Genomic DNA, 27,582 nt, shown 5'->3' with positions numbered 1-27,582 from the left:
ATATCACACAAGACTGGCCCCTACTCACTTTAGAAGACATAAGCCCCAAGTTGTTTTATCCAGGCACATGAGTGACTGGCTATAAATTTGGCTTCCCACAAACTCCTCCTTGGGTTCTATTAATTTGTTCAATCAGCTCACATAGAACTCAGGGAAACACATTTACCAGTTTCTTGTGAAGGGTATTATAAAGGATACAGGTGAAGGGGTGCATAAGGAGAGATGTGAGGGAGGGACATGGAGCTTCCATTCTCTCTGGTACACACTTTCTAGGAACCTGCATGTGTTTGGCTATCTGGAAACTATCTGAACCTTGTCCTTTTAGGTTGTTATGGCAACTGTTACATAAGTATGATTGAAGTATGGCTAACCATGTAGAAATGTAATTGGGCAAAAAGAATATCATTTAATACTAGTTGTCTGGGGAAACCTAGGATAGCTTGTTCGTATTTTTCTTGGACTTTCTGTGCACCTTCCATTATCCTGGGTAAGAGATAGGCCTTTTGATTTATCAGACAAGATAGGTCATAGAATTTGTTTATGGCCAGTTCTAAGACAGAAAAGTTGGTGGTTAGAGTTTCTGGGATTTGCCTTGGGGAAGAGAAATTCTATTTATATAACTTGCATTGAGGAGGAAGTTAGGCTGGGAATCATGGACAAAAACCCAAGGTATCTATGTCAGTATATACATAGATATCTCTATATGTCTGTAGTAGATAAATATACTTATGTATATATTTATCATAATATCATAATAATCTGTTTAAACTGCTAGGATTGTTGAACAAAAGATACTCTCTTTAAAAAAAAACTTTTTGTTTGAAATAATTATGGATTTACAGAAATTATAAATGTGCTGGGAGTACAGAAAGGTCTCTCCATACTCTTCATCTAGCTCTTCCCCGGGGCAGCATCTTATATAAACATAGTACAATGTCAGTACCAGGAAATGGACTTTGGCACAGTACAGTTAACTGTAGTGCAGACCTTATTTACCTGTACTTTTTTTTTTCTTTTGTATGTGAATAGGTATAATTCTAAGAGATTTTATAATCTCTATAGGTTTGTGTAATTGCTATAATAATCAAGATATATAAGTATTCTTAAGGATTCTTAGCTTAATATTTTAGAAACTTTTTTCCCCCCTAAATGCAAATTAAACTTGCTGTTCTTTAGTACCTTTACAGACGTGGGTTTCTTTTTTCTCTTTTATAAACATCCAGGGAACATCTGGATGGCTTTCAGTCTTACTAATGTTCACTTTTTCTTTTTTCCTAGAGGCCACATGGTGATGGGAGATTCTTTCAACACTTCTCTCTTCAAGCAGACATTCCAAAGAATCTTTAGTAAAGATTTTAATGGAGATTTCCGAATGGCATTTGGTGCTACTTTAGAAGTAAAGGTATGATAGCCTTTTAAAATGTTAATGGAATTAGAGTGTTGTTACTTTTTTTTTTTTTTTTTTTTTTGGTACTAGGGATTGAACTCAGGTGTGCTCTACCCCTGAGCTACATCCCTAGCCTATTTTATTTGTTTTTAAAATATTTATTTTTTAGTTGTTGTTGAACCACAATACCTTTATTTTTTATTATTATTTTTTAATATTTATTTTTTAGTTGTAGTTAGACACAATACCTTTATTTCACTCATTTATTTTTTTATGTGGTGCTGAGGATTGAACCCAGGGTCTCGTGCATGCAAGATGAGTGCTCTACCGCTGAGCCACAACCCCAGCCCCTATTTATTTATTTTTTAAGAATTTTAAAAAATAGATTTTATTTATTTATTTATTAATTTTTCTGCGATTCTGAGGATTGAACCCAGTGCCTCACACATGCTTGACAAACACTCTGTACTGAACCACAACCTCAGCCCCCTAGCCCTTCTTATTTTTTATTTTGAGATAGGATCTCACTAAGTTGTCCAGACTGGCTTTGAACTTGCGATCCTATGGCCTCAACTTCCCAAGAAGTTGGGATTATAGGCACATGCCACTGCACCCAGCTAGAATGTTGCTGCTTGTTTAATAGTCAGACTTCTGGCAACTTCAACTGGACACAGGCATATAGAGGCCAATTAAAATAATCCCTACAAAATTTGCTGTCATCAGGCTGGGGTTGTGGCTCAGCAATAGAGCGTTTGCCTAGTGCAAGCGAGGCCCTGGGTTCAATGCTCAGCACCACATAAAAATAAATAAATAAAATAAAGGTATTTGTCAACTACAACTAAAGAATAAATATTAAAAAAAAATTTGCTATCATAACGTATATCATTCACCTATCTCTTTTCTCCTGGAGGAGGACCTATGTATTGGTTAGCATTCTAAACAGAGTTTTTGGTTCCTCTGTAGGCCCTCCTTCACCTTGCTTTAGGACAGTTGAAATTGGGAGGTTGGATAATGGGGTGAGTGTTCTAAGCAGCATTGTGACCTCAGCATAGCAGCCACACAGTACTTACTGTCCACCCATCCATCAGTATGGGTTACTGCATTCCATAAGCAGTTTATATTAGTACTTGCCTGAAGAATTATCAGAGTGCTCTAAAACAGCCAGCACTGTGAGTTTTGGTTGGTTTTCCCACATAGGGACTCATCGCCGGAGACAGTTGACTCTGAGTCATTGAGGAAACAATAAAAAGGGCCATTAGAAACTATGGAGAGTTGGAGGTGATCATTAAATCATCTAGGTTAGCCTTTAAACAACATTCTCATGTGTTTGAGATTTTTTGTTGTTAAAGAGAAATGGGTGATTTTTTGTTTTGTTTGTTTTTTTGGTATCAGGGATTCAACCCAATGGCGCTTTACCATTGAGCCATATCCCAGCCCTTTTTATATTTTATTTTGAGACAAATTTTACTAAGTTGTGGAGGCTGACCTGGAATTTGTGATCCTCCTATACCAGCCTCCTGAGTTGCTGGGATTACTGATATGAGCCACCACACCCAGCAGAAATGGATGTTTTTTTTTGTTTGTTTGTTTTTTTTTAAGAAAGAGTGAGAGAGAGTGAGAAAGAGGGAGAGAGAGAGAGAGAATTTTAATATTTATTTTTCAGTATTTGGCGGACACAACATCTTTGTCTGTATGTGGTGCTGAGGATCGAACCTGGGCCGCACGCATGCCAGGCAAGCGCGCTACCGCTTGAGCCACATCCCCAGCCCAGAAATGGATGTTTTTGAAATGAGTTCAGCTTAAAAAATCTAAGCAAGTTGGCCTTGTGTGGGCTTCATGAATTAAGTATTTTTAAAGCAACACAAAACAGTATGTTCACTGGTTAGAAATACATAAATATCAGATATAGCTTTCCTATGTTCATATATGAATACACGACCAGTGAAACTCCTCATCATATAAAACCACAAGAATGGTATCCTAGTTAGAATAAGTTATACTCCATATATATATATGTCAAAATACACTCTACTGTCATATATATCTAAAAAGAACAAATTTTAAAAGTTAGAAAATAAAAATAAAACATGCACACACCAAAAAATATGTAAATAATTGTGACTATATATGGGATTGGAAAAGAATGTAGTTTGTTGGTAGAATTGTTATCTTCTAGGTATATAATTTTAAAGTTTGAAAACTGAGAGAGTTGAAAATGCTGTATCATCTTCATGCAGCACCTACAGGCAGATTTTTTAAAAATTTTAATTAATTCAAGTGGCCCTGGAAAAGTTAGTAGGGGAGCAGTTGGAGGCTTTAATCCATGTGGGATTTTCTTTTGGTGGAATGACATTGCCATATTTGCCTGTTGTGAGAGCAGGATGGATCTTAGTGATTTTAACATTTACTCTGTTGTGAATTTATTTTAGACATCTCGGGAACTGAAGATTGCTGGTGCCATTGGTCCATGTGTATCTCTGAATGTGAAAGGACCGTGTGTGTCAGAAAATGTAAGGAAACTCCTGCATCACCCTCATCTGCCCTGGAGTTAACTCATTAGATGAGTCTGAGCACAATGATCTTGTATTGTCACCTATAGTTGGGGGAGAAGGGCTAACCCTCATTGATGGCAACTCTGAGAGATGGTGTTAGAGAGAAAGAAACTGACAGGTCACAGATGTTAGAGTCTTGCTCAGAATCAGAGCTGACATGTAGAAGCTAGATCCCAGGTCCCCCTGACTCCACAACCCATGCATGAGTGACTGTTGAGGAGCCACAGGCTTCCCCTACAGTACAAGGCAACCATTCAGCAGAATCCTTCAGGGATTCTATATGCTTGCTGCCCTTAGAGTTGATATCTTTGCTTCACTCTCAGCTAATAATGGGCCTTCCTACAACAGAGACTGCCATGAATTGGTTAGGCAGCAGATGATACTGTTACATATATAGACATTGTTTTCTCTAGTAATAATTTGTGAGTGTATGTGAACCAATTCAGTCATCACTTGGGAGAGTGGCTTTTCTGATGACCCACATCCTCTTATTATATATACTTCAGCTACCAAAAAGCAAAGCTTTTGGTCTGATGCAGCATGGTCCCAGGTGGGGATGACATAGTCATGTCCTTCCCTCATGGGTCATCTTTAATGGGAGGGTGGACTGTAGAGCCAATTGAGTTCAGGGCATCACTACCTCTCAGTAATTGTGTAGCCCTGGCAAAATACTCAGTTGCTCTGTAATTCAATATCTTTATCTGGCAAATGGGACAATAACAATGCCTATCTCACAGCCTTGTTAGGAGGAATAAATGAGGTAAATCAGGTAAAGCAGTTGGGACAGGGCCTGACATACTGGAGGCCTACTTGAGATGTTCTGTTTCACAGTATCATCTTTGTCTTCATCAGAACAAACATTCACAAGTTACTACACAGATTAAACTTTTGTCAAGCTTGGCAGAGGAAAGACAGTTTGAGTGAACATTCCTGTAGTTCCCTGGGTGGGGCAGATTGCTGCCCAAAAGCCCATCTGAAGAGTCACTCATTACCCCAGAGTGCCAAAGGACTTGTATTCCTATTTTCTGGCAGGGCTTTGGAAAGGCTGCCTATACCAGAGTATTTTCCATAGACTTAAAATATGCCTGGTGAATTCTTCCTGAAGTAAGTTAAGAAGACATTTTTATGAAGTAGTACAATTAGCTGTTCCAATAGAGTTCAGCCCTGAAAGTTTTGATTGGCGGTGCAGATACAAAGAAAAAGATCTAATTTTCAAGCATACAGAGAAGTTTTAAGGAAGAATTTCTGTTCAGCATTGTCAGTTGTTAACAGTTTGCCATAATTTTGCTGTGTCCTCTTTTCTTGCCACATTTGCCTTATCTTTTTGATTAGCATTTCCTTGACACAGTAGCTTTACCAACTTTTTTTTTTTTTTTTTTAAATAACATTGGGGATTAAACCCAGGGACACTCTACCCTTGTGCTACACATCTACCCCTTTTAAAAAGTTTTTATTTTGAGGCAGAGTTTTGCTAAGTTTCTGAGGCTGGCCTCAAACTTGGGATTGTTTTTTTCTGAGCCTCCTCAATTGTGGGATTACAGGCATGCGCCACTGTGCCCAGCTATACTTAGTGTTTAAAAAAAATCTAGAATAGTCTTCATCTTTTTGTTCATTTGTGTATATTCTTTGCCTTTTTTTTTTGTTAAACATGAGATTGATTTATTGAAGAGATAGTGCCAGAGGTCTTCTCTAATAGGATGTCTCACATTCTTGATATGTCTGATGGTTTCCTTGCAGGAGTAAGTATCTGTGTTGTTTCTTTTCTCTCTGTATTTCTTGAGAAGCAAAAGTTTTTAGAGGTGTGATTAAATTCAGTTTGCAAACAGCTTAATGGTTTTAGCATCTGTTGATTATCTTCACTTGAATCAAATTATTTCACTAGAAATTATAAAATGATGGTTTTCTAATTCTATTTTTGTACTTTTTCCAATAAAGTCATTTAGATTCTTAAGTAAGGCATTTGTATATTAGAGAGAAATTGTTATTCTGGGGCACTGGAGAGTTGCACCATTGCTGAGTCCTGTGCCTAGAGAAGGGGCTAGTGAAGAAAGAAGGGAAGACCCATAAGCTCCTTTGACTTCTTGGCCATTTTTGCTGGGTTTTGCCCTTCACCTTCCAGTGGATGTGAAATCCCTGCTTCTTTTAGAGAATACCTCTAAAATGGAAGCTGAACACCCACAAATCCATCCATCTCACAGTCTTGCATAAGAGGTGCTGACAAAACAGAGTGCCCTCCCTGCTCTCTATCTTAGAACTGCTGTGCAATTTCACTTAAGAATCTTTCCTCTCCACTCAAACTGTCACCTCCCTGAGATCGCTGGTTCTGTGGCCAGGTATGGAGGGCCCTGGCATGGCTCCACACCAGACAGATGTCAGTTGTACACTCAGCTGACAGTGCAGTGTGGGTGGAGTCAAGTAACATAGATGACTCTATTAATGTCTAAGCATGGTACTTTCTAAGCACAGCATTCTGCATCCAGATAAGGTGTGGTGCCAGCTCCTCTATAATGATAGAATATATATTTCAGGGTCTGGTAATCTCATTTGAGGTTTCTAGGTGTTTTTTTATATTTGTATTGTTTTCTTGTAGATGTTGTTATTAAAACAATTATAGTCAAATTCATGTTTAAGTGAACCTCATATTTATCACTGGGAGCCATTCAACAAGTCAGTAAAAAGCAGCCTTCACACCATTATGATCTCCTTTGTTTCCTTACTGACAATTTATATATAGCTTTTGCAAAAAAAAAAAAAAATATATATATATATATATATATATATATATATATATTTTACAGGTAAAGTTCTGCCACTCTTTATTTCTTGCCCTAATAATGATGGTGTCAGAAGTATATAGAACTTTCAAAAAAAAGCCAGGTGCAGTGGCACAATCCTGTAATTTCAGCTGCTTGGAAGATTAAGGTGGAAGGATCATAAGTTTACTGAAGTGAGGTGCTAAGCAACTCAGTGAGACCCTGTCTCTAAAAAAATGCAAAATAGGGCTGGGGATGTGGTTCAGTGGTCGAGTGCTCCTGAGTTCAATCCCTGGTACCAAAAAAAACCTTTTTTTTTTTTCAAAAATAAGTAGATAATTCTAATATATGTGATGTAATGAAAATTGTTTAGAGTGCCAATCTAAAAAGCTGTAAAAATTTTAAAGTGCTTTGAATATAAATGTTGTGTTAAGGATTTTTCTGGTCTATAATATAAATTTTTACCTCAGAGTTCATGTTCTAAGTGTCCTGATCTGTTCATCAGCATTTTTATTTAACAGTTAACCACAGAGTTGTGGTTTTGTGTTTTAAATTCTTCTCATCTGTAGGAGCTTGGTATTGGTGGCACGAGTCAGTGGAAAATCTGTGGTCTGGATCCTACATCTACACTTGGCATCTACTTTGAAGTTGTCAATCAGGTGGGTTGGATACAAGCCACTATTCCTTTATTAATTTCTCCATAAACAAGTATTACCTTTATATTGTTTTAGGTCTGATGCTAGTATGGTATAATCTTTTAATATTCTATCCAGGGCTTAGTTAGATTCAGACGGCAAGTTAATTTTATCACTGTATTCTTGAGCTGATAGGTCATTTTACCAGCCATTACTCTTCATTGTAATGTTAGAGAATTTCTCCAATATTTTATTAAGAAAAATTGCAAACATGGAGAAATTGAAAAAAATTTTATAGTGAATACCCACATATCTACCAGGTAGATCTGTAATTAAGATTTTACTATAGTTGCTTTGTTGTATGTATATCTGTCTTATTTTTTATGCATTTCAGAGCAACTTAGAATCATAGTTGTATCTCTCCCTAAACATTTCAGCATATATATTGTTAACTGGGATTCAATTTTGTTTTGTTTTTTTCCCCCAGTGCTGGGAATTGAATCCAAGGCCTTGCATGCATGCTAAACATGTGCTGTACCGCTAAGCTATAGCCCCAGACCAAGGAGTAATGAATGTGGTTCTTCTTCTTCTTCTTCTTTTTTTTTTTGAGATAAAAGTTATGTGCAGTAAAATGAATGTGTAGGTCCAAAATGTACTATTCAGAATGCATCAAGATTCTCACCATGTTAGCTGTCAATTGTAGAGGAGCACAGTAGGCCCTGACTGAGTCATGCCTATGACAGTAACCAAGTGTGTGGCCTCTCAACTTGCAGCACAATGCCCCGATCCCCCAAGGAGGCAGAGGTGCCATTCAGTTTGTCACGCAGTATCAGCACTCCAGTACCCAGAAGCGCATCCGTGTGACCACCATTGCCCGAAAGTGAGCCACTCTGTTTCCTTTCTGTTGAATCACTGATTAATGGTTTTTCTGTGAAGAGATAGTTTAGCATTTATGAGTTTTTCTTTCTGATTCCATTGAATGGTTCAGAAGAAGAGGATTCATTCTTGGCTAGCCCTTTTGGGTCTTTGAGCACTTGCCTAGGGTAATCAGTTTTCAGTAAGAATGTAGTTCATTGGAAATTATCTAATATGATTTTGTTTATTAGCTAAGTCATAAATACATACTTCTTATTAAAGATTTAAGCAGAATATAAGTGTATTTATGTGGGTTCCATATCCATAGATTCAAATGGGAAATATTTTTAAAAAATCTGTACTGAACACGTACGGATTTTTTTCTTATCATTCCCTAAACAATGCAGTATTAACAACTATTTACATACCATTTTTCTTGTGTTACATATTATAAGTAATCTAAAAATGATTTAAAGTATGCCAGGCACGGTGGCACATGCTTATAATCCCAATGGCTTGAGAGGCTGAGACAGGAGGACCACAAGTTCAAAGGCCAGCCTCAGCAACTTAGCAAGACCCTAAGCAAGTTGCAAACCTATCTCAAAATAAAAGGGCTGGAGATGTGCCTCAGTGGTTAAGCACCTCTGGGTTCAATCCCTGGTAGTAATAGTAGTAGTAGTAATAGTAGTAGTAATAATACTAATAATAAATGGAAGAATGTACAAAATTATTGCAATTTTATATAAGAAACTTGAGCATCCATGAATTTTGATAAGTGAGGGGGAGCTTAGTACCATTCTCCAATGGATCCAAGAGATGACTGTATGTTTATGGTTCTTTCCACTTATTTTCCCCAGAGGTGCTGTTATTGGTTTAACTTCACAATCCTATTTCTGTGAAGTTATAAATCATATATGTTTGTATTTATTTGCAGGCCTATCTCTGACTTATTTTAATGGTTACATAGGATTGCATGGTTTGGATAGGATACATCACTCCTCAATTTTTTTTTTTCAGGGGTGGGTACCAGGGATTGAACTCAGGGGCACTCGACCACTGAGCCATATCCCCAATCCTATTTATATTTTATATTTCACTGAGTTGCTTTAGCGCCTCACTTTTGCTGAGACTGGCTTTGAACTCGCGATCCTTCTGCCTTAGCACCCTGAGCTGCTGAGATTATTAGTGTGTGCCACCATGAGTTGGGTGCTCATCATTCCTCTATTAAAAAGACATTTCAAGTCCTGCCTTCTCACAGTGATGCATTTATATTTTTAGGTCTTTGCACACACAGGTATTTCTTTCCAGCCCTTCAGACAATAAAATTTTAGATACTTCAGAACTATTCTCTTAAGTGGCCAATTTGTGTTCTCCCCAGTAGTCTAAGAAGAATGCCCTGTTGCCTCATTTATAATGGATATTATCAATTTTAAAAAAATATATATTTTTAGTTGTAGATAGAAACAGTTTATTTTATTTTTTTATTTTTTTATGTGGTGCTGAGGATCGAACCCAGTGCCTCATGTATACTAGGCAGGTACTCTGCACTGAGCCACAACGCCAGCCTCGATATTACCATTTTTAAAAATATTTTTTCAGTTGTTGATGGACACAATATCTTTATTTTTATTTATTTATTTATCTAATGTAGTGCTAAGGATTGAATCCAGGGTCTCATGGGTGAAAGACAAGCACTCTACCACTGAGCTACAACCCCAGCCTGATATTACCAATTTTTAACATGCAAATATAAAGCAATAACCTACTTTCTCCCCCCACCCCATTATCAATGAGTTAAATGCTTCTTTTTTCTATAATTTTTCTTTAGAATTTATAGCCTTCAGAGGTCACATTCAGGTTATTGAGAATATGTTAAACTCCAGTGATCTCTTAGTGAAAGCGCAGTTCAAATCTCTGTTGTCTTAGATGAAAATACAGGATTGTGTTTATCCAAATGGAGATCTGGCCTTCTGATCATTCCTGAATGTATGTGTGGCATTAACTCTGAAATTGTCAGTTGGGCAGATGCACAGAGTCAGCTCAGGCACATAGAAGCTGCATTTGACCAGGAGGCTGCAGCAGTTTTGATGGCACGGCTTGGAGTGTTCCGGGCAGAATCAGAGGAGGGGCCCGATGTGCTCCGATGGTTGGACCGACAACTCATCCGACTGGTAAAGTGGGAATAATGGCATTAGATTTAGTCTTTTTCTCTGCTCCACTTTTGAGAAAATTGTCTTTTAACCCTATTATTTTATAGAATTAATCAGCAAGAATTTATCAGTTACTTACCTTATGCCAAACACTTGATTATTTTGAGATCGATATGAAAGAAGTATTCACTGCACATTTCTCCCTCAAAGACTGACACTGTAGTGGGACCAAACAACCAAACAACATGCACAGAACATTTGGAGAGTGATGCAAATCTGTGCATGTTAAGAGTTGAATTAGATGAGGCATTTTGTGAATGCTGTGGTCCTGTATTTTCCAGATCTGGAAGGTGGTTTTTGGAAACAGGGACCTAAGCACACTGAGTTTAGGGAAATGCCTCATGTTGTTAGTCTGGGTCTAAGAGGAGGGAGATCACACAATAATAAAGGGAAGGTTTTATATGAAGAATTATTAAAACGGGAGTAGGTTAAGGAGAGGTTAGCTACTGAGAAGCAAAGAGAACTAGCAGATATAAGGCACAGACGTGACTTCTAGTGCTGAGGTAGAGCACTGTCTCCCCGGCCAAGGCTGGTCCAGATTGTGGCTGTGGCTCAATGACTGTTTCATAGCAGAGAACTTGCCATGGTGCTGTGTCACAGGGACTTGCTAGAAACAGTCTAGAATTTGATAAAATTCATCATCTGGGTATTAGAGAATGCTATTCACAGAGAAGTATCTCAGCAGAGGTACATGGGATGTTGGAGTATCTACTGGCTATGTGTACTCTAGGATCTCAGCACTGGAAAGGCCACAGAGATATAGGGACCTGGTGCTAAGGCAGCTGCCACATGACCACACTGGTACTCAGCAAGTAACACTTGACTCCTCATCCTCTTCTGGCAAAGCTGAACATCATGCCAACTGGCAGAGTAGTTAAAGGGCTCATATTCTTTTCACAGCAGGCAGAAGGAGTAAATTTGGAGCCACAAGGCAGTTAATTGATAATTGGCCTACTACATAAATCTTACTTTCTCAGAGATTCACAGCATATATTTGTGATTTAAAGCTTAGGGAAGAAACCTATTTAACTTTGTTTAGTCCTCTATTTGCCCTTGCCATCTCATGGAATCATTTATCAGGGAGTATTAATACTTCAAACAAAACTTGAAAATTGTTCCTCTAGATTTCAAAGGGAGGATAGATGATCAGACAGCCCAAGGGGATGGCAAAGCCTACATGTGGAAATTGAACCTTGAATCAAATCTTTTTATAAAGAGTAGGATAATAGGAGAGAGAGAAAGCAAGACATGGCAGGTGGATCCAGCCTGTGGGAGGTAGCTGTACCTTTCAGCTCATGCTGGGGACATTGGAGAGACCACCGTCAAAGGAGGTTGAGGGTACACCTTGACTGCAGAGGGCCAAGAAGTAACCTCTGAGCAGTCCATTGTTAGGAGGAGAAAGAAACAAGAAGCCTGTAAAGAAGGCAGGGAAGACTTGTTGGAGAAACATAGGAAAGTGGTATTTTAGCAACTGAAAGAATATTTCAAGAAGTTTGGGAAACTGACTTACATCAGCTCAAGAAGATGAGAACTATGAGAAGACATGAAACTTATTAGAAAGAAGGTAATTGTTAGAGAAGGGGTTTCTTTAACTGGTGGACAGCCTAGTTCTCTAGTGGCTGAGGAAATATGTGATCAGAAATTAAGCCACGAAGAGTAAACAATGTGGTTTTGAAACCTGTCATTGAAAGAAGGGGAAACTGAATTGTAGTATGAGAGAATGCCAGGGTGTGTCTGTAATTGCTGGTTTATAATCTTGAGGGTTTTCACATGGAAGAGGCACCTGAGAGAGCTCTTCTAACCCCTTGGTGGTCAGATGGACCTTGGGCCAGCATTACTTGAGAGCTGGCTAGGCATACAGAATCTCTAGCTCCTTCTGAAAAGAGCATTTTAACAAGAGTTCTGGTGATTTCTCTGCTCTTACTCTGAGAAGTGCTGGTCTGGAACACAAGAAATGGCAGACGTAAGGTTGTAACATAGTTTATAGTATTGAAATTTTTTTTCAGGTGACACTAAGATTTTTCTCTTTTCTTTTTTTCTTTTTAAATTTTCTTTCTCTAGTGTCAGAAGTTTGGACAGTATAACAAAGAAGACCCCACTTCTTTTAGGTTATCAGATTCCTTTTCTCTATATCCTCAGGTAAGAAATATATATTTTTAGGGGGTGGGGATGGAGCACAATGATAAAGCACTTTTCTGGCATGCACAGGGCCTTGGATTCCATCCCCAGCATTGCAAAAGAAAAAGAAAAAATAAATAAAAAATAATTATAGAACAAAAAGTTATGATTGAAATAAATCTGTCATTGGGGTGAAGTGAAGACTTTTTATGTTTTGAGACTCAACTGTAGGTGTAAAAGGTTATTCTACTTTTTATGAATTCTTTTCCTATCTATAAATGAGGAAATAGAACTTGCGCAGTGGGTGACTATGGGGTAGAGGTGACATAAACTGAGGCCAATCAGGTATTAAATATCTGGCATGGTGTCAGGCACCTGCAGCACTTTATAAATGTGAGCCTGCTGGCATTGGGGGACCTGGGACTTTCAGGAGCCTATGTCTGAATGGCTGAGACCTTGAGGTATTGTGGGAAGTGTCCTGGACAGGCCAGTCAGGGTGGAACTCTAACACTGGCCCTGCTGCTGCTGATCTTCATTGAAATCAGAAACCACTGTGGGTTTTTGTTTCCTCATCTTTAGAAGGGAGGAGGTGATCTGGAGAACTGGTTTGCAATCTCTTTAAAGCCCGAGGACTTTCCCTCAAAGGCCAGTGTGTAAAGCAGACTGACTGGTGCTGCTCTGTCCTCATGTACCACCCACCGGCTGAGTCACATCAGAGCCTCTGACCCCAAAGCCCCAAAGATTCACTAAGAATCTGAAGAGCACAGTTTGGAAACCAACAGTTCAGATGGTTTATAAGATTCCTTATGTCAAGGCATTCTAGGATAGGTGTTGGTTGAGAGTCTAGTCTCTGGAGCCAAGTAACATGCGTTATAGTCCAGCTCTGCCACTCAGATGTGAGGTGACATTGGGCAACTTGCTTACCCCTCTGTACCTCAGTTTCCCTACCTATAAACTAAGGATGGCAAGAGAACCCACATGGGCTTATTGGAAGGACTAAATCATTCGTGGGGCTGGAGTTGTAGCTCAACGGAAGAGTGCTTGCCTCATATGTGTGAGGCACCGGGTTTAATTCCCAACACCACATATAAGTAAGCAAATAAAATAAAGGTCCATCAACAACTAAAAAAAAAAAAAAAATTAAAAAAAAAACATTTCTTAAAAAAAAATAATAATTCTTTTCAAGTCCTTTGTGCCTGGTACATAAGATGCCTTAAATGTCAGCCCACATTATTTAGGAACCTACGGTTTAGTATATGGTGAGTTAGAAACTTAATACTTCTAAAGGCAGCTCCTTTTCATGTTCTAGAAACTCTATTTAGAGTGAGCTAACCATCTGCTGTGCCCTCTCTAATTCTTAGGATAAAGAACATACATTTCCAATGTCATCTCTTATGCCCTTCTCCCCTGTACTTAACCTCACTCCAACTAACCAGTCTATCCTGAGCTCTCATCTACCATTCCTGTACATGGACTCCCCTTCTCCATCCCTCCTCATACCCCACTCTGGTCTCCTCATGCATGTCTTGCAAGGTATATCCTCAGGCCTTATAGCTTTGGGAAGTCTCTTGCTGGACTCCCTTCCTCAAGCCCATTTTTCTTGTACCCTGGCTCATAATTCAGAAGCTCCATTTGTATCTTTTCCTCACTGGATTTAATTTCTTTGAGAGAAAATTACATCACAACCCAGGAACTCTGGGAAAAAAATGATTCTTTGCTCTCCCATTTTATATGGAAGCTTTGAAATATCCAGAAATGCTTAAAAAAAAGGGGGCCGGGGAGAAAGAACAAGACAATAAACTTCCTTGCCGGGCCTGATGGTACACGGGAGGTTGAGGTAGGAGGATCACAAATTTGAAGCCAGCCTCAGCAATTTATCAAGGCCCTCGGCAATTTAGTGAGACCCTATCTCAAAATAAAAAGGGCTGGAAATATGGCTCAGTGGTTAAAAGGCCCTGAGTTTAATCTCTGGTACCAAACATAAATAAATAAATAAATGAAATTTTCTAACTGGGGGCAGTTGTGCACGCCTATAATCCCAAGTGGCTCAGGAGGCTGAGGCAGGAGGATCACAAGTTCAAAGCCAGCCTCAGCAACTTAGTGAGGCTCAAAGCAACTTAATGAGATCATCTGGAGATAAAAAATAAAAAGGGCTGGGGATATGGCTCTATGATTAAGAGCCCAAAGGGTTTAATACCTGGTATCAAAACAAAACAAACAACAACAAAAAAACTTTCTTAAAAATTTTTAATCATGGTAAAAAACACATAACAGAATGTACCTTCTTATGTTTTAAGAGTACAATGTGTAATATTAAGTACATTAACATTGTTGTGCAGCAGATCTCTAGAATTTCTCATCTTGAAAAACTAAAACTCTACACCTGTTAAACAACTCCTCCTTTCCCTTTCCCTTATCCCCTGGTGTCACCTGCTTCTTTCTTTGTGAACCCAGAGGCCTTCTATTTGAATCTGGGTTCTCCTGTTTCACAAACCTTAGGTGGATCTACTTTGTGTATCCAAGGTTGTAACTATGTCCATTCTTCTTTTTTTTTCCTTGGTAAATGCAGTTCATGTTCCATCTTAGAAGATCTCCATTTCTTCAAGTGTTTAACAACAGTCCTGATGAGTCGTCCTACTATAGACACCACTTTGCCAGGCAGGATCTGACCCAGTCCCTTATCATGATCCAGCCCATTCTCTACTCCTACTCATTCCACGGGCCACCAGAGGTAAGGCTGGATGTGCATGCACTTCTTTATTTTTAATGTAATGAAAGTATTTTTAAATTAAAATAAAAATCATAATAAAAATTGTTTGTAGTAAACTTTTATAAGACTGTATAAAATGCTGTTTTTAATGTAGGCAACTCCATTCTGTCTCAACTACAGCTCAAATAGATTTGAGAGAAACACTGGATTCATTAAATAGATTTCTAGCACAAAACTGAGAAAGTTTAAAATGATTTCTGGTTTCTAGATCTCAAGATATCACTAAATTCTCTTCCCAATTGATAAAGAATTGTTTGAATCTTCTCTCTGTGACATTGAGACTTACAACCACTGAGTTAGAAGCCAGAATGTGGTGGAAAACATTGTAAACAGCTTTCTTCACTGTTCAGCAAAGCTCTGGGTGTGGGATTAGAGTGGTTGCCATGTAGTGAAGAAGGAAGACCAATAACATATCTCCTTTTTTCCTTAGCCAGTTCTCTTGGATAGCAGCAGCATTCTGGCAGACAGAATTTTGCTGATGGATACTTTCTTCCAAATTGTCATTTATCTTGGTGAGGTAAGATGGTATTATTAGTTTCTTTCCTGACTTATTTTTGTTTTCTTGCTATTTATTTATTTATTTATTTATTTATTTTTAATGACATTTGAAATAAGAATTTGAGCTTAGAGCTTAGTGTAGTGCCACATGCCTGTAATATCAGTGACTTGGGAAGCTAAAGCAGGAGGATTGCAAGTTTGAGGTCAGCTTCAGCAAGTTGGGGAGGACCTGTCTCAAAAATAAAAAGGTTTGGGGATGTAGCTCATTGGTAAAGCACTCTTGTGTTTAATCTCTAGAAAGTGGCATCCCTTCCCCTGCCACCTCCCCTCACCACACAAAATTGGTCTTAGAAAACACGCAGTTTAATATAATGAATATCATGACTTTAGTTCTAAATGAGACAAAATCTTTTTTCAGGTCTGTGGGATATTTGTACATTTTGTGTGTTTAATATATTTGTTAGTAAATCTCAGGTATCTTTTAAATCACTGAATTGATTACTTTGTGAAGTAAATTTTAGTCAAGACCAGTTTATTCTTCAGTAAACTTTTTATGCATACTACTGTCCTTTCAGTGTTATATTAGAGTTATGTTTGGGGCTATACTTTGTCTTGGATGAAATAACATAAAAAAACATTACTCTGGATCTATGGATCCTTTAATTGGCTGTATATGGCTTCCAGGGCAGTATCCATTTCTTAAAGCTTCAAGAGAAAGATGTGGATTCCCAAGGGGAATGGTTCTTCTGAATTATTTGTATCTTTATGAGAGAAGAATCCTTTTATTGAGTATCATATTCAGTAATGATGGATTTTCTCTTGTTCATTATTTACATTCAGTAAATTGCTTAGGCACTTGATTTGACTTCCTAGAGTCTCAATATTAGAAGTGATTTTGTATGTCTTGAGAAGATAATGTTTTAGAATTAACCTAGGAAATATTAGTTTTCTAATACTAGTCAATATTTTTTATCTTGAAACTTTTTCAGCATGTTAACACCCACTCTGCCTGCCACTTGATCAGCTAACTGCTCTTACTAACAGTATAACCTCATTTGGCCTCAGCTCACCCCTTATAGATATTTAATGCAGTCCCCAGTCTTATTTATTCATATATTTGTTAAGCACCTTCTGTGTGCAAGTTAGGGCTTCTAAAGACAAAATCAATAATATTGTTTTTGCTCTCCCAAATCCCTAAGTCTACTGGTTTTGGGGGTTCTTATGAACTCTTGGACCTAAGTGAGCTTGTAGGCATTTCTTCCAGATCACCAGTCAGTAAAAAAATTAAGACTTGGGGAATGGTAATTGACAGTTTTGAGAAGACCAGGAGAGCAGGCTGTGAAAGGAACCATCTAAAGAGGGCCCTCTGGTGTCATATTTATAGTTATGTTGCTAAAACTCATTGAACACTTGCTATATCTTTTCTGTTTTCCTCTCCAATTTTTCCTTTCTTTGTATCCCTAAAGTAACAGGAGAAAGAACTCCAGTTTACCTATAAGATACACAGATTAGTTAAGTATTTCTTGGGTTGACTGTAGCTCAGTGGCAGAGCGCTTGCCTAGCATGTGTAAAGCACTGGGTTTGATTCTTGGCATCACTTAAAAATAAAATGAAATAAAGGCATGTGGTACATCTGTAACTACAAAAAAGTTTAAATAAAAATAATAATAAGTATTTCTTGATTTCCTGTGTATATAAGATATTTCTGAGGACTACAGAAAAGGGAATAAAATACAAATTATTTAGCTCCATAGGGAAACAAATAACCTATATTTTCCATAGTTTATTATATTGCCTTCTCTTCATTGCCTAATTAACACTGATACTTTCTTACAGCTTTTATCCCCCTGCCAAGAGTATCCCAAATCAGGGCCCAGGAGGAGCAAGGGATGGGGATGGGTGAGACCCACCCAATCTATATGACAGAGGAAGGGTATAATGTGTGTATGTTATTAGAAAAAGAGATGGGGGCACAGATTCTTTGTAGGCAGCCAGCCTATGAAGAATGAAGAAATGACTATTTAGACTGGGCTCTGATAACTAGTTAGTGTATATAGTTAGAAAGGGAAGACGAGGTGTAACTGGTGACTGGGAGAACTACATAGGTGGTGCCTTGTATGCACCCTGTTTACCAGTTCCTATTTCTCCTCCTCCTAGCCAACTCTGCTTTACTTCCCTCAGAAACTTCTCATTTTTAACACAAGACTTCACTGGGAACATGTTCTGGATGGTGGGAGTGGTAGCATGTCTGAACATTGATGAGGGCTAACATTATAATGTTTCCATACAGTTTTTTTTTTGTTGTTGTTGTTTGTTTGCTTTTTTGTTTTTTAACATAGACTATAGCCCAGTGGCAGAAAGCTGGCTACCAAGACATGCCTGAGTACGAAAATTTCAAGCACCTTTTGCAGGCACCATTGGATGATGCTCAAGAAATTCTGCAAGCCCGCTTCCCAATGCCACGTTACATCAACACGGAGCATGGTGGTAGTCAAGTGAGTGAACCGAGTTTTAGCTCTAATGATCTGTCAGTTTTATGATCTGTTTTTATGGCTATAAAACCAGACAGGGCTCTCCCTTTCCCTAGTCTCAGGGGAAATAGGATTACAATTCTTCCCCATTTTAGGCAGATTTAGCTGCCCTTGGGTACACACCTGCCATAGGAATTAAATAATCCAGACTTTGGGGCTAGTACCAGAAGATCTCAGAAATGACTATCTCCCAAATTAACAAGTGAGTTACAACTCCAACAGAGAACATGTGGGATGTAGCCTTTGAATCACCTCTTTAAAAAGCCCCCTGTTCCTGCTGGTGGGCAGAATCACAGCCTTTGGGCAGCAGTCCCCTGTGTTTCTCTTTGCTAGAAAAGCAATAAAACTTTCTTTTTCCTCAAAAACAAAAACAATAACAACAACAAAATAGTAATACTATTTTATGTGGTGACATAAATTGACATATAGGTAATCTTCCAACTATGACTACTTTTTAAAGGTATGTGCTGATATCAAAAGCATAGGAATACCAGTGTTTTTAGGATCCTTCATGAGTGGGGAACCAGTGGGCTTAAGCTAAACAAATAGGTTCTCATACAATAAAAAAATGTCTAATTTAACCAAAAAAGTATTGAAAAAAATTTATCTTACTTTTTTCTATTACACTAATATTAATGTTACTTTTAAAAAAAATATTTAAATGGTATTTTTTGTTTGTTTTCTTAGGCTCGATTTCTTCTGTCCAAAGTGAACCCTTCTCAGACACACAATAACCTGTATGCTTGGGGACAGGTAAGAAATTGTCAGGTGTTTGTGGAATAGACCATGCTCCTTCTTAAAAAACATGTTTTAAAGTCAGAAAAATTTGGATCCTTTTATTTCAGAGACAGAATAACTTGGGTATTTTGCTAAGGGAAAAAACAAAGAAACCCTCAATTGATATAGTTGTGATGGGAGTGGGGAGCTGCCTATGTGGGTCTCTTTCCATAGTCCACAGTGTCCATGTGTCAGGGTCAGCCAGGGCCAGAACACAGCACTGTGGCTCCAGCTGGCTCTCCCCATACACATGGCAGTCCTCTCCCAAGACCACAGGGCAACTCCTGCTCACCATTGGTTGGTTCTGCCTTCTCTTCACTTTTCATCCCTCTTCCTCCTTTGTCTAGTTTTCCCAGCATTTGTCTCTCACATATGACTTCTAAAATTCTATTTTCTTATAACCTTTTTAAAACTTATTTTTGATATAACTGTAAATTTATATGCAGTTGTAAAAAAAAAAAAATACAGAGAGCTTCCATATACCTTTACTTATTTTTCCTCTGATGGTAAAATCCTGCAAACCAGTAATTCAGTGTCAGAGTAGGATATCAGTACAGTCAAGATGTAAATTTCCATCACCACAGGATCTGTCATAACTGCCTTTTTATAGTCACACTCATTTCCTTCCTGCTTCTGTCTCTTCTTTAACACCTGGCAACTGCTAACCTGTCCACCATTTCTATAATTTTGTCACCAACAATGTTATAAATATGAAGTCACGCAGAATGTAACCTTTCGAATTGGCTTTTTTCCCTAGCATAATTATCTAGAGGTTCATCCAAGTTGTTACATGTAACAATTTGTTCCTTTTTACCTGCCAAATTTTAATTCACAGTAAGTATGAATGTGTCCCAGTTTATTTAGTCTTCATTCATTGAAGGGCAGCTGCTAACACAGGTTTTTGTTTTGTTTTGTTTTTTGTAGTGCTGGGGGTTGAACCTAAGGCCTAGTAAACTCTACCATGAAGCTGCATCCCCAGTCCTTTTTTATTTTGAGGGTCTTGCTAAGTAAAGTAGCCCAGGCTGGCCTTGAAATTATGATCCTTCTGCCTCAGCCTCCTGAGCTGCAGTTACAAGTGTGTGCCACATGCTTGGCTCAGATTTTTTTTTTTTTTTTTAACATAAATCTTTATTTATTTGAGAGTAATGCTCAGGAGTGCATTTATTAGGTCATATGGTGGTTACTGATTTAGTTTTTAAAGAAACTGCCAATTTTTTCCAGAGTACCTATATTATTTTACATCCCTATTAGCAATATATTAGTGATCCAGTCTCTCTGCATTCTTGCCAGTATTTAGTGTTATCATTATTTTTATTTTGGCTATTCTCATGGGTGTCCAATGACATATTATTGTGATTTTAATTTACATTTTCCTAATGACTAATGATATTGAACATCTTTTCATGTTCATTCAACAAAGGTAGGTTCTTTACCATCTATGTATCTTCTTCAAAGAAATCTCTTGTATTTTTTTTTCCTTAGCCAAGTTGGACTATTTGCTTTTTTTCTCCCCTCCTCCACAATTCCCTCAGTATTGGGAATTGAACCCAGGACCCTGTATATGCTGGGCAAGTGCTCTACAACAGAGCTACATTCAAATCTTCTGATGTTTTCTATAGAAAATGTCCAAGGTTTTAAGTTGTATTTAGTGGGAGGAATAGAAAAAAATTACATTATCAACTCCTATTTCCCAGAATTGGAAGTTCTCTGATAACATTTTGATCATGTTTACGTTTTTCTAATTGTAATAGTACAGTTTCATTTTAGAAAATTTGAATATTTAGAAAAAACAAGTAAAATAAAATTACCTATAGTATTTTTAGCTTCTTTCTAGGTAATGTAATTTTGTTTGTGTATATATATTCATAAATATAAGTATAATTTTTAATTATATATTGTATCTACTATGTATATTATATATTGTATTTGTATTTGATTAATACAATTATACTTATATATAAAGTATATGTATATTATCTGTCTTTACAAATCAAGTTTTCTATCCAGTTCTTTTCACAGTGTTAATTAAATCATAAGTTTTTTCTGATATTACAAATATCTATCTGTCGGTGGAGATGCTAGCTTACTCACCTGTGATGAGCACACCATTCTCAAGCTCCTGTTGTAAGCAGAGCACTTGAGAGCAGGGCTCTAGCTCTATGCTGGCAGAGTAGTGGGGCACAAAGGAGAAGAGTATGTGGGCCTCAGAGAGCTCATATCTGGTGGGAGAATGGTGAGAGAGGGTAAAATAGAAAGGCTTATGCTCAAAACTGTGTCTTCAATGCGCAGAGGTTGTGGCCTAGTCTCAGTGAACCAGGGAAGGCTTTTGTGATGAAATTATGCTTCAGTTGAAAGTAGTTAGCAAGGCAGAGAATGGGAGTGATGTAGAGCAAAGGGAAGACCTGTGAAAATATATTTTAAAACTTGTGAATTTTCACCAGCTTTTCAGGCATCTGTCAGTAAGCCTTTATCATTAAATTTCAGGAGACTGGAGCACCCATCCTCACTGATGATGTCAGCCTGCAGGTGTTCATGGATCATTTGAAGAAATTGGCTGTCTCTAGTGCCTGTTAAGCTAAAGATGTGACCAGAAAATTGAAGAAAACACTGTCAAATCATGGTCACAATTGTTTATAAATGCTTAATAACATTCCTTTCACTTTTCTAGCAGATTTTAACAAATAATCAAAGGAAGTTTTGTATGTAAGTCTTCAGATAATAATTTATTTGTATTCTTTATTTGTGTCCCTCTTCCTGTACCATGAAATTGTGAAGTCATAAATGTTTTGGTACTTGAAGATGTTTCTGTGCTTTTTGTATCCTAAATTTTGGGGGGTCTGTATAAAATCAGAGGTGATGTATTTTGGCAGCTTGTTCAGATGAAATCTTAAATGATCATAGAAGAAATAAATCTGGAGCCATTAGCTAAAATAATGCTAATTTTAACAAATTTGATTTCCTGAGGTCTCTGTGTGTGTGTGTGTGTGTGTGTGTGTGTGTGTTAACTCCCTTAAGACGTGCTTTCTGAACTTAATTCTTACTTACTGCCCAGATGTTGAGATCTATGGAAAGTATGAAATGTGTGCAATTCTGTTGAGGCAGTGTGGAGGGTTGCTACCCTGATTCACAAGTAACTTCCATGTCAGGAGTCCAGCCCAGGTAGACATCAGGAATGACTAATGGGAAGCAGAGTATGATGGTGAACATCTATAATCTCAGTGATGTAGGAGACTGACAGGAAAATCACAAGTTCCAGGCCAGCCTGGATGATTTAGGCGACCCCATATTAAAATAAATTTTTTTTTAAATGTAGCTCAGTGGCAGAGTGCTTGCCAAGCATGCACAAGGTCCTGGGTTTAGTTCCCAGTAATGACGGGGGGAAAAAAGAAAGCCTAAGTGGCTATAACAGTGAATACACAATCTTAGGTATCAAGTAAAATAACTTGAACAGGTACTGTTTTTTTAATCAAAGTATACATATGTATGGTCAAAACACTTTATCCTAAAGAACTTATAACAAGTAACAATTTCCTTCACTCCCTAAACCTAAACCTACTCTTCTGACAATTTCAGACCTTCTCTTTGCTTATACATTTTTTTGTTGGTATATTCATGTTTAGCAGGTTATCTTTCCTATTTTCATAGAATGAGAGTTTTAAGACCTTTGTCTCTACCCTCCAGTTTTGGTTAGCTATACCTTTATTTTTATATTATCAAGATTGATAAAATCTGTATTTTGGCCTATAACCATAATTTTGTTTTTGTCTCTAAGTTCATTGTGAAAGCTAATAAAGAACATTTACACAGTGTGATGATGTAAATATTGTTCATGTCCAATTGAGGGGGTGGTAACACATTTTTTTTTCCAAAGGTTTGTTGTCTCAGTCAGTCCCCATGCCACTAAAAGAAACATTCCAAATGATAAAATCAAAGGCACTTTTCTTATGTGTTCATCATGCCACATGCTGGCTTGCTTTTCTTTTGGTTTATGATTTCCTAGACTTGTTTCCCTAGGAATTTCTCATTTTGGATTGCTTTTTGAGAGTTTTTTTTTTTCCTTATCTGATTACTGAAAAATTCTAGCTAACTCTATTGAATTAGTCCGTTTTTTTTCTTTAGAGGTTTGCAGATATCCAGTTGCTTTCTAGATGTGATGCATAACTGTCACCCAGGAGTTTCTTTCATTTGGAATCCTGCATTAGTTCTACTCTATCTTTATCCCATAGGCATTTTGCTATCTCAAATAACTTTTCCTAAAAAGAGTACATGGGAAATAATTCATTGGATCTAGGCATATCTGCAAGTCTATTCTGTTTCCATATTTGGCAACTTTGCTGGATCTAAAATTCTAGACCCAAAATAATCTTCTCTTAGAACCTTGGAGCTATTATTTCAATCCGTCAACAAATAACTATCCAGTACTTGCTCTATGGAGTAATCTTCTAGGTGCTGGAAATATATCTATGAGGTAAATATTCCTGCCTCCATGGAGCTTATGTTCTAGTTAGGGAAGACCAACAAATAAAAATTAGAAGTGAATGACATTAGAAGGTAATGATTGATCTATAAGAAAATGAAAATGAGTTCTCTAGAATTTTATGTTTGGTTTCTTTTGTGCCTGGCTTCTTCATGTAGCATAATCCATTTGAGCTTCATTTGTGGTACATGTTTCAGTAGTTCCTTTTTATTGTCAAGTGGTATATCACTTCATTTATACATTCATTAGTTGATAGACATTTGAGTGGCTTCCTTTTTTTGCTACTATGAATAAAACAGAATGTCCATATACATGTCTTTGTGGACAGAGGTGTTTTTATTTCTCTTGGGTAAATAAGAATGGATTGGGTTGTGTGGTAAGTTCATGTTCAGGTTTAAAAACTGCTAGCTTTGCTAAGAGTTTGTTAACATTTTGTGTTCCCACCAGTAAATTTATGAGTTTCATCTTCTCCAAATCCTTGCAACTTTTGGTGTATTCTCAGTCTAAATTTAGTTATTCTAATGGGTGCTTTATTTTCATTTCTGTGATAACTGGTGTTCCTGCGCTTATTGACCATTTGTATACCTTTTATTGAATTCAAAAGTGTTATCTGCTTTTTAGTTGGGTTGTCTTTTTATAATTAATTTTTTAGGAGTCCTAACATTCTGGAATACAAGGCCTTGTCAGATATATGAGTTTCAAAAATGTTATTCTGTCTTTGTTTTCTCCACTGTGACTTGTGAAGAGCTAAAATTCTATTTGAAAAAGTCCAATTTATCAGTTTTTGCTTTGAGAATCATGTTTTTTGTATTCTAAGAAATCTTTGCTTATCCCAAGGTGGCAAGGATTTTCTCCTATGTTTTCTTCTAGGTTTATGGTTTTAGCCTTCACATTTAAGACAACTATACCTTTAGAATTAGATTTTGTAGGTGTAGAATGCCAATTTTTAAAAGGTGGGCAATATGAAGAGTTCTGAAAAGAAATTTCTGTCGCCCCCATCCTCTGCCTCTCCTACTGGACATTGAACTCAAGAGCACTCCACCATTGAGCTACATCTCCAGCCCTTTTTATTTTGAGGCAGGCTCTCTCTAAGTTTCCCAGGCTGGCTCCAAATTTGAGATCCTCCTGCCTAAGGCCCAGGAGTAGCTGGGATTACAGTGCACCACCTCACTTAGCTGAAAATGTTTTTCAGGCGTTAAAAAGAGGCTGGCAGGTGTAGTGTCAGTGTCAAATGCTCTTTAGAAATCAAGTTTGAGGAGTGTTAAAAAGTTTTAGTTTTGGACCAAACACACCAGCCTTGCTCTCAGATTGTTCAGTCTATTGAGTAAACTATACTTTGAAGAAATGAATGGATAAAAGCTGAAAGTGCCTGGAGTCAACAATGTTTTCATTTTTTGAGACATGGGAACGGTTTGTATGATGAACGATAAAAGTCAATAGAATGAAAATGGGAGCGAGGTGGGCATTCGGGTGTAATTGATGGGAAAGGTCCCGCGGAGGTAAAAGAATGTCATCCAGAACACAGAGGAAAGATTAGCTTTGACTTGGAGGTAACCAAAGTGCACCCAGACAGAATTCAGGACAGGAAAATGAGGGAAAGCAGAGTTGCGGCAAGAGAAGTGGTATCCTCGCAAATACGGCAAATGAAAGAGAAACGGAATGAACCTTTTCAAATAACTATATGACTTAGGTAAGAACGGCATTGCAATTCTTCAAGTGAGAGGTTTCGGCTCTGAAAAGTTACCTTCTGTTCCCCACCACTTGTTGCGTGCTGTAGCTAGCGCTAGTCTCGGATCCCAAAATTCCCAGCTCAGGCCTGCGAGTGGAGAGCGACTTCTGAACTACACGCCCCAGGATGCACCGCGGCTAAGGCAGGAAGTGGCCGCGGGGCCTGTTTCTCATTGGTGGCGGCGGCTCCGGTAACGGACTGGTCCGGAGACCTGCTTCCGTTCTGGGCTTCAGGCTACTGGACTCTAGGAGGTGCCGCGCCATGAACCCGGAACGGGCCACGTCCTGGTACCGGCGGATGTCTGTGGTCTATGCACTGGGCACCTGGACTCTGTTGGGTTCCACGTTTTACTTTGTCCAGAAAAAAAAGCCACCAGGTAGGGTTCTCCAGGCCTGCCTGCTGACACACCGCCATCCGTGGGAAGTTCCCAGGGGGTAATGGACGAGATTTGCCCTGGCTTTAAAGTTCCAGTTTTATTCTGCTAGGCTAGACGAAGCGGTGGCTTTGAGCCCTTTGTTATAATGGACTCCGCAAAGACCTAAATGTCAGCAATTGCTTTTAAGATAGTGTTAACGAAGTCTTGTTTATTGACTAAAGTAAATCTGTAAAGGCCAAGATGGAATTTCAGAGACCCGGCACGAGAGCTTAACCAAGTGATGCTTTGAATCATTAGCCCTCGTCGCATATGGCGAGCAATTAATTTTAGAATTTTTAGCACCCGAGTACTGTTTAAATCTTTCCAGTTACTGGGCTAATAAGGGAATCCCTTAGTCATTAAATATATGTTGGAAATCTGTAGAGATAGAAAGTTGGTTAGTGTGGTTGCCAGGGACTGTGAAGTGTGGGGAAGAATGGGGGTGACTGCTACGGGTATGAGGGTTTTTTTTATTGTTGTTGTTGTTTGTTTTGTTTTATACTGAATGAAAATATACCAGAATCGCTGATTGCACAAATCTGAAAATATTAAAAACCATTGAATTGTGTGTGTTTTGTTTGTTTGTTTGGTACTAAGGATTGAACCCAGCTTAACGCTGAGCCATATCCCCAACCCTCTTTATAGTTTACCTAGAAACAGAGGCTTGCTAAATTACCTATAGGGCCTTGCTATAAGTTGCTGAGGCTGGTTTTGACCTTGGCGATCCTCCTGCCTCAACATTCCTACTGGGCCCCAAGCAAATTGTATCTTTTAAAGTGAGTTAATTGTATGGTGTGGGTGTGTGTGTGTGTGTGTGTGTGTGTGTGTGTACATATATATACACACACATATATATCTCAATAAACTTGTAGTGTGAAACTCATGCTGAAAGTGTCATTTGTTCATGAATACTAAGTATTTATGTCCAGTATTTAATTATTTAATTTCTAGTGGTCATGTTTTTCTTTACTTTTTTTTTCTTTTTTCTCAATTTTGATGATTGAACTCAGGGTTGCTTTACCACTGAGTGATATCCCCAGCCCTTTTAAAACAATGTGTTGAATTCTGAGACATGGACTCACCAAGTTACTGTGCGGTACCTGAAACTTGAAATCCATGTGCCTCAGCCTCCTGAATAGTCTTGTTGTTTTTTAAAGAAAGAAAGTACAGGCATCTGATGGCATAATTTTTACCTTTGTTTATTTCCAGGACTCTAGCAATTGCTTCATAAGTTAATAATTGAGGTGTTTCCTTTTTTTTTTTTTTTAAGGTAATGAAGTAGAGCAAAAGGATGTCTCAACAAGTGAAATACCTGAGTCCCCAAAACAGTTTTATGTGGAAACGATTGTCACATATAAAGAAGATTTTGTTCCATACACTACGAAGATCCTCGAGTATTTGAAATCATGGACTGGTAGTTCTGGATCGGAATCATGATTGATGAATTCTATAAATAAGAACTTTGGTTCAGCATTTAAATTTGATAGATGGGGCTGGGGTTGTGGCTCAGAGGTAGAGTGCTCACCTACCATGCGTGAGGCAGTGGGTTCGATCCTCAGTACCATGTACAAAAATAAAAATATTGTGTCCACCTATATCTAAAAAATAAATATTTAAAAAAAATTTACAGATGACTTGATTTCCATTTTTGTTTCTGAATAGAATAATCATATACCATGTAATAAATATTTCCTTGAAAGAAACTATAAATTCACATAATTCAAGAAGTATTCCTCTATTTTCACATGAGTGAAAAATTGTTTGAAATTTCACATTGAGAGTTTCCATAAGCTTAATTTCCTGTAACTTCATTTTTTTTTTTTTTTCATGTTGCTACTAGACAGAGCCTTAGTGGTCTTTAGGGATAATTCAGGG

At 37.8% G+C, this 27,582-nt stretch overlaps 2 protein-coding genes across 3 annotated transcripts in view; both read left to right on the top strand.

The window, feature by feature from the left end:
* Positions 1-22,878, top strand: part of Sec23b (SEC23 homolog B, COPII component) — a 37,326-nt gene extending 14,448 nt beyond the window's left edge. For both annotated transcript variants that reach the window (XM_076848923.2, XM_076848924.2), the window contains exons 10-20: positions 1,279-1,402; positions 3,817-3,897; positions 7,262-7,351; positions 8,101-8,207; positions 10,200-10,353; positions 12,454-12,531; positions 15,080-15,241; positions 15,711-15,797; positions 18,118-18,273; positions 18,997-19,062; positions 21,571-22,878. In XM_076848923.2, the coding sequence (XP_076705038.2) occupies positions 1,279-1,402; positions 3,817-3,897; positions 7,262-7,351; positions 8,101-8,207; positions 10,200-10,353; positions 12,454-12,531; positions 15,080-15,241; positions 15,711-15,797; positions 18,118-18,273; positions 18,997-19,062; positions 21,571-21,660 (1,195 nt within the window). In that variant the 3' untranslated portion in view covers positions 21,661-22,878. The remainder of the gene's footprint in view (positions 1-1,278; positions 1,403-3,816; positions 3,898-7,261; positions 7,352-8,100; positions 8,208-10,199; positions 10,354-12,453; positions 12,532-15,079; positions 15,242-15,710; positions 15,798-18,117; positions 18,274-18,996; positions 19,063-21,570) is intronic.
* A 2,619-nt stretch (positions 22,879-25,497) lies between these two features.
* Smim26 (small integral membrane protein 26) lies at positions 25,498-27,334 on the top strand. Its single transcript, XM_076848922.2, has 2 exons — positions 25,498-25,668; positions 26,978-27,334. The coding sequence occupies exons 1-2, from the start codon at positions 25,554-25,556 to the stop codon at positions 27,142-27,144; spliced, it is 282 nt and encodes a 93-aa protein (XP_076705037.1). The 5' UTR covers positions 25,498-25,553; the 3' UTR covers positions 27,145-27,334.
* Positions 27,335-27,582: the final 248 nt, after the last annotated feature.

The sequence above is a fragment of the Callospermophilus lateralis genome, chromosome 3 (assembly GCF_048772815.1).
Source record: "Callospermophilus lateralis isolate mCalLat2 chromosome 3, mCalLat2.hap1, whole genome shotgun sequence".
Taxonomy (NCBI): domain Eukaryota; kingdom Metazoa; phylum Chordata; class Mammalia; order Rodentia; family Sciuridae; genus Callospermophilus; species Callospermophilus lateralis.
This window is presented reverse-complemented; position numbering and strand designations above follow the sequence as displayed.

Coding starts and splice junctions, on each gene's coding strand:
- Smim26 (XM_076848922.2), top strand. CDS start 25,554: ATGAACCCGGAACGGGCCACGTCCTGGTACCGGCGGATGTCTGTGGTC. Junction 25,669..26,977: donor CCAGAAAAAAAAGCCACCAG/GTAGGGTTCTCC, acceptor TTTTTTTTTAAG/GTAATGAAGTAGAGCAAAAG.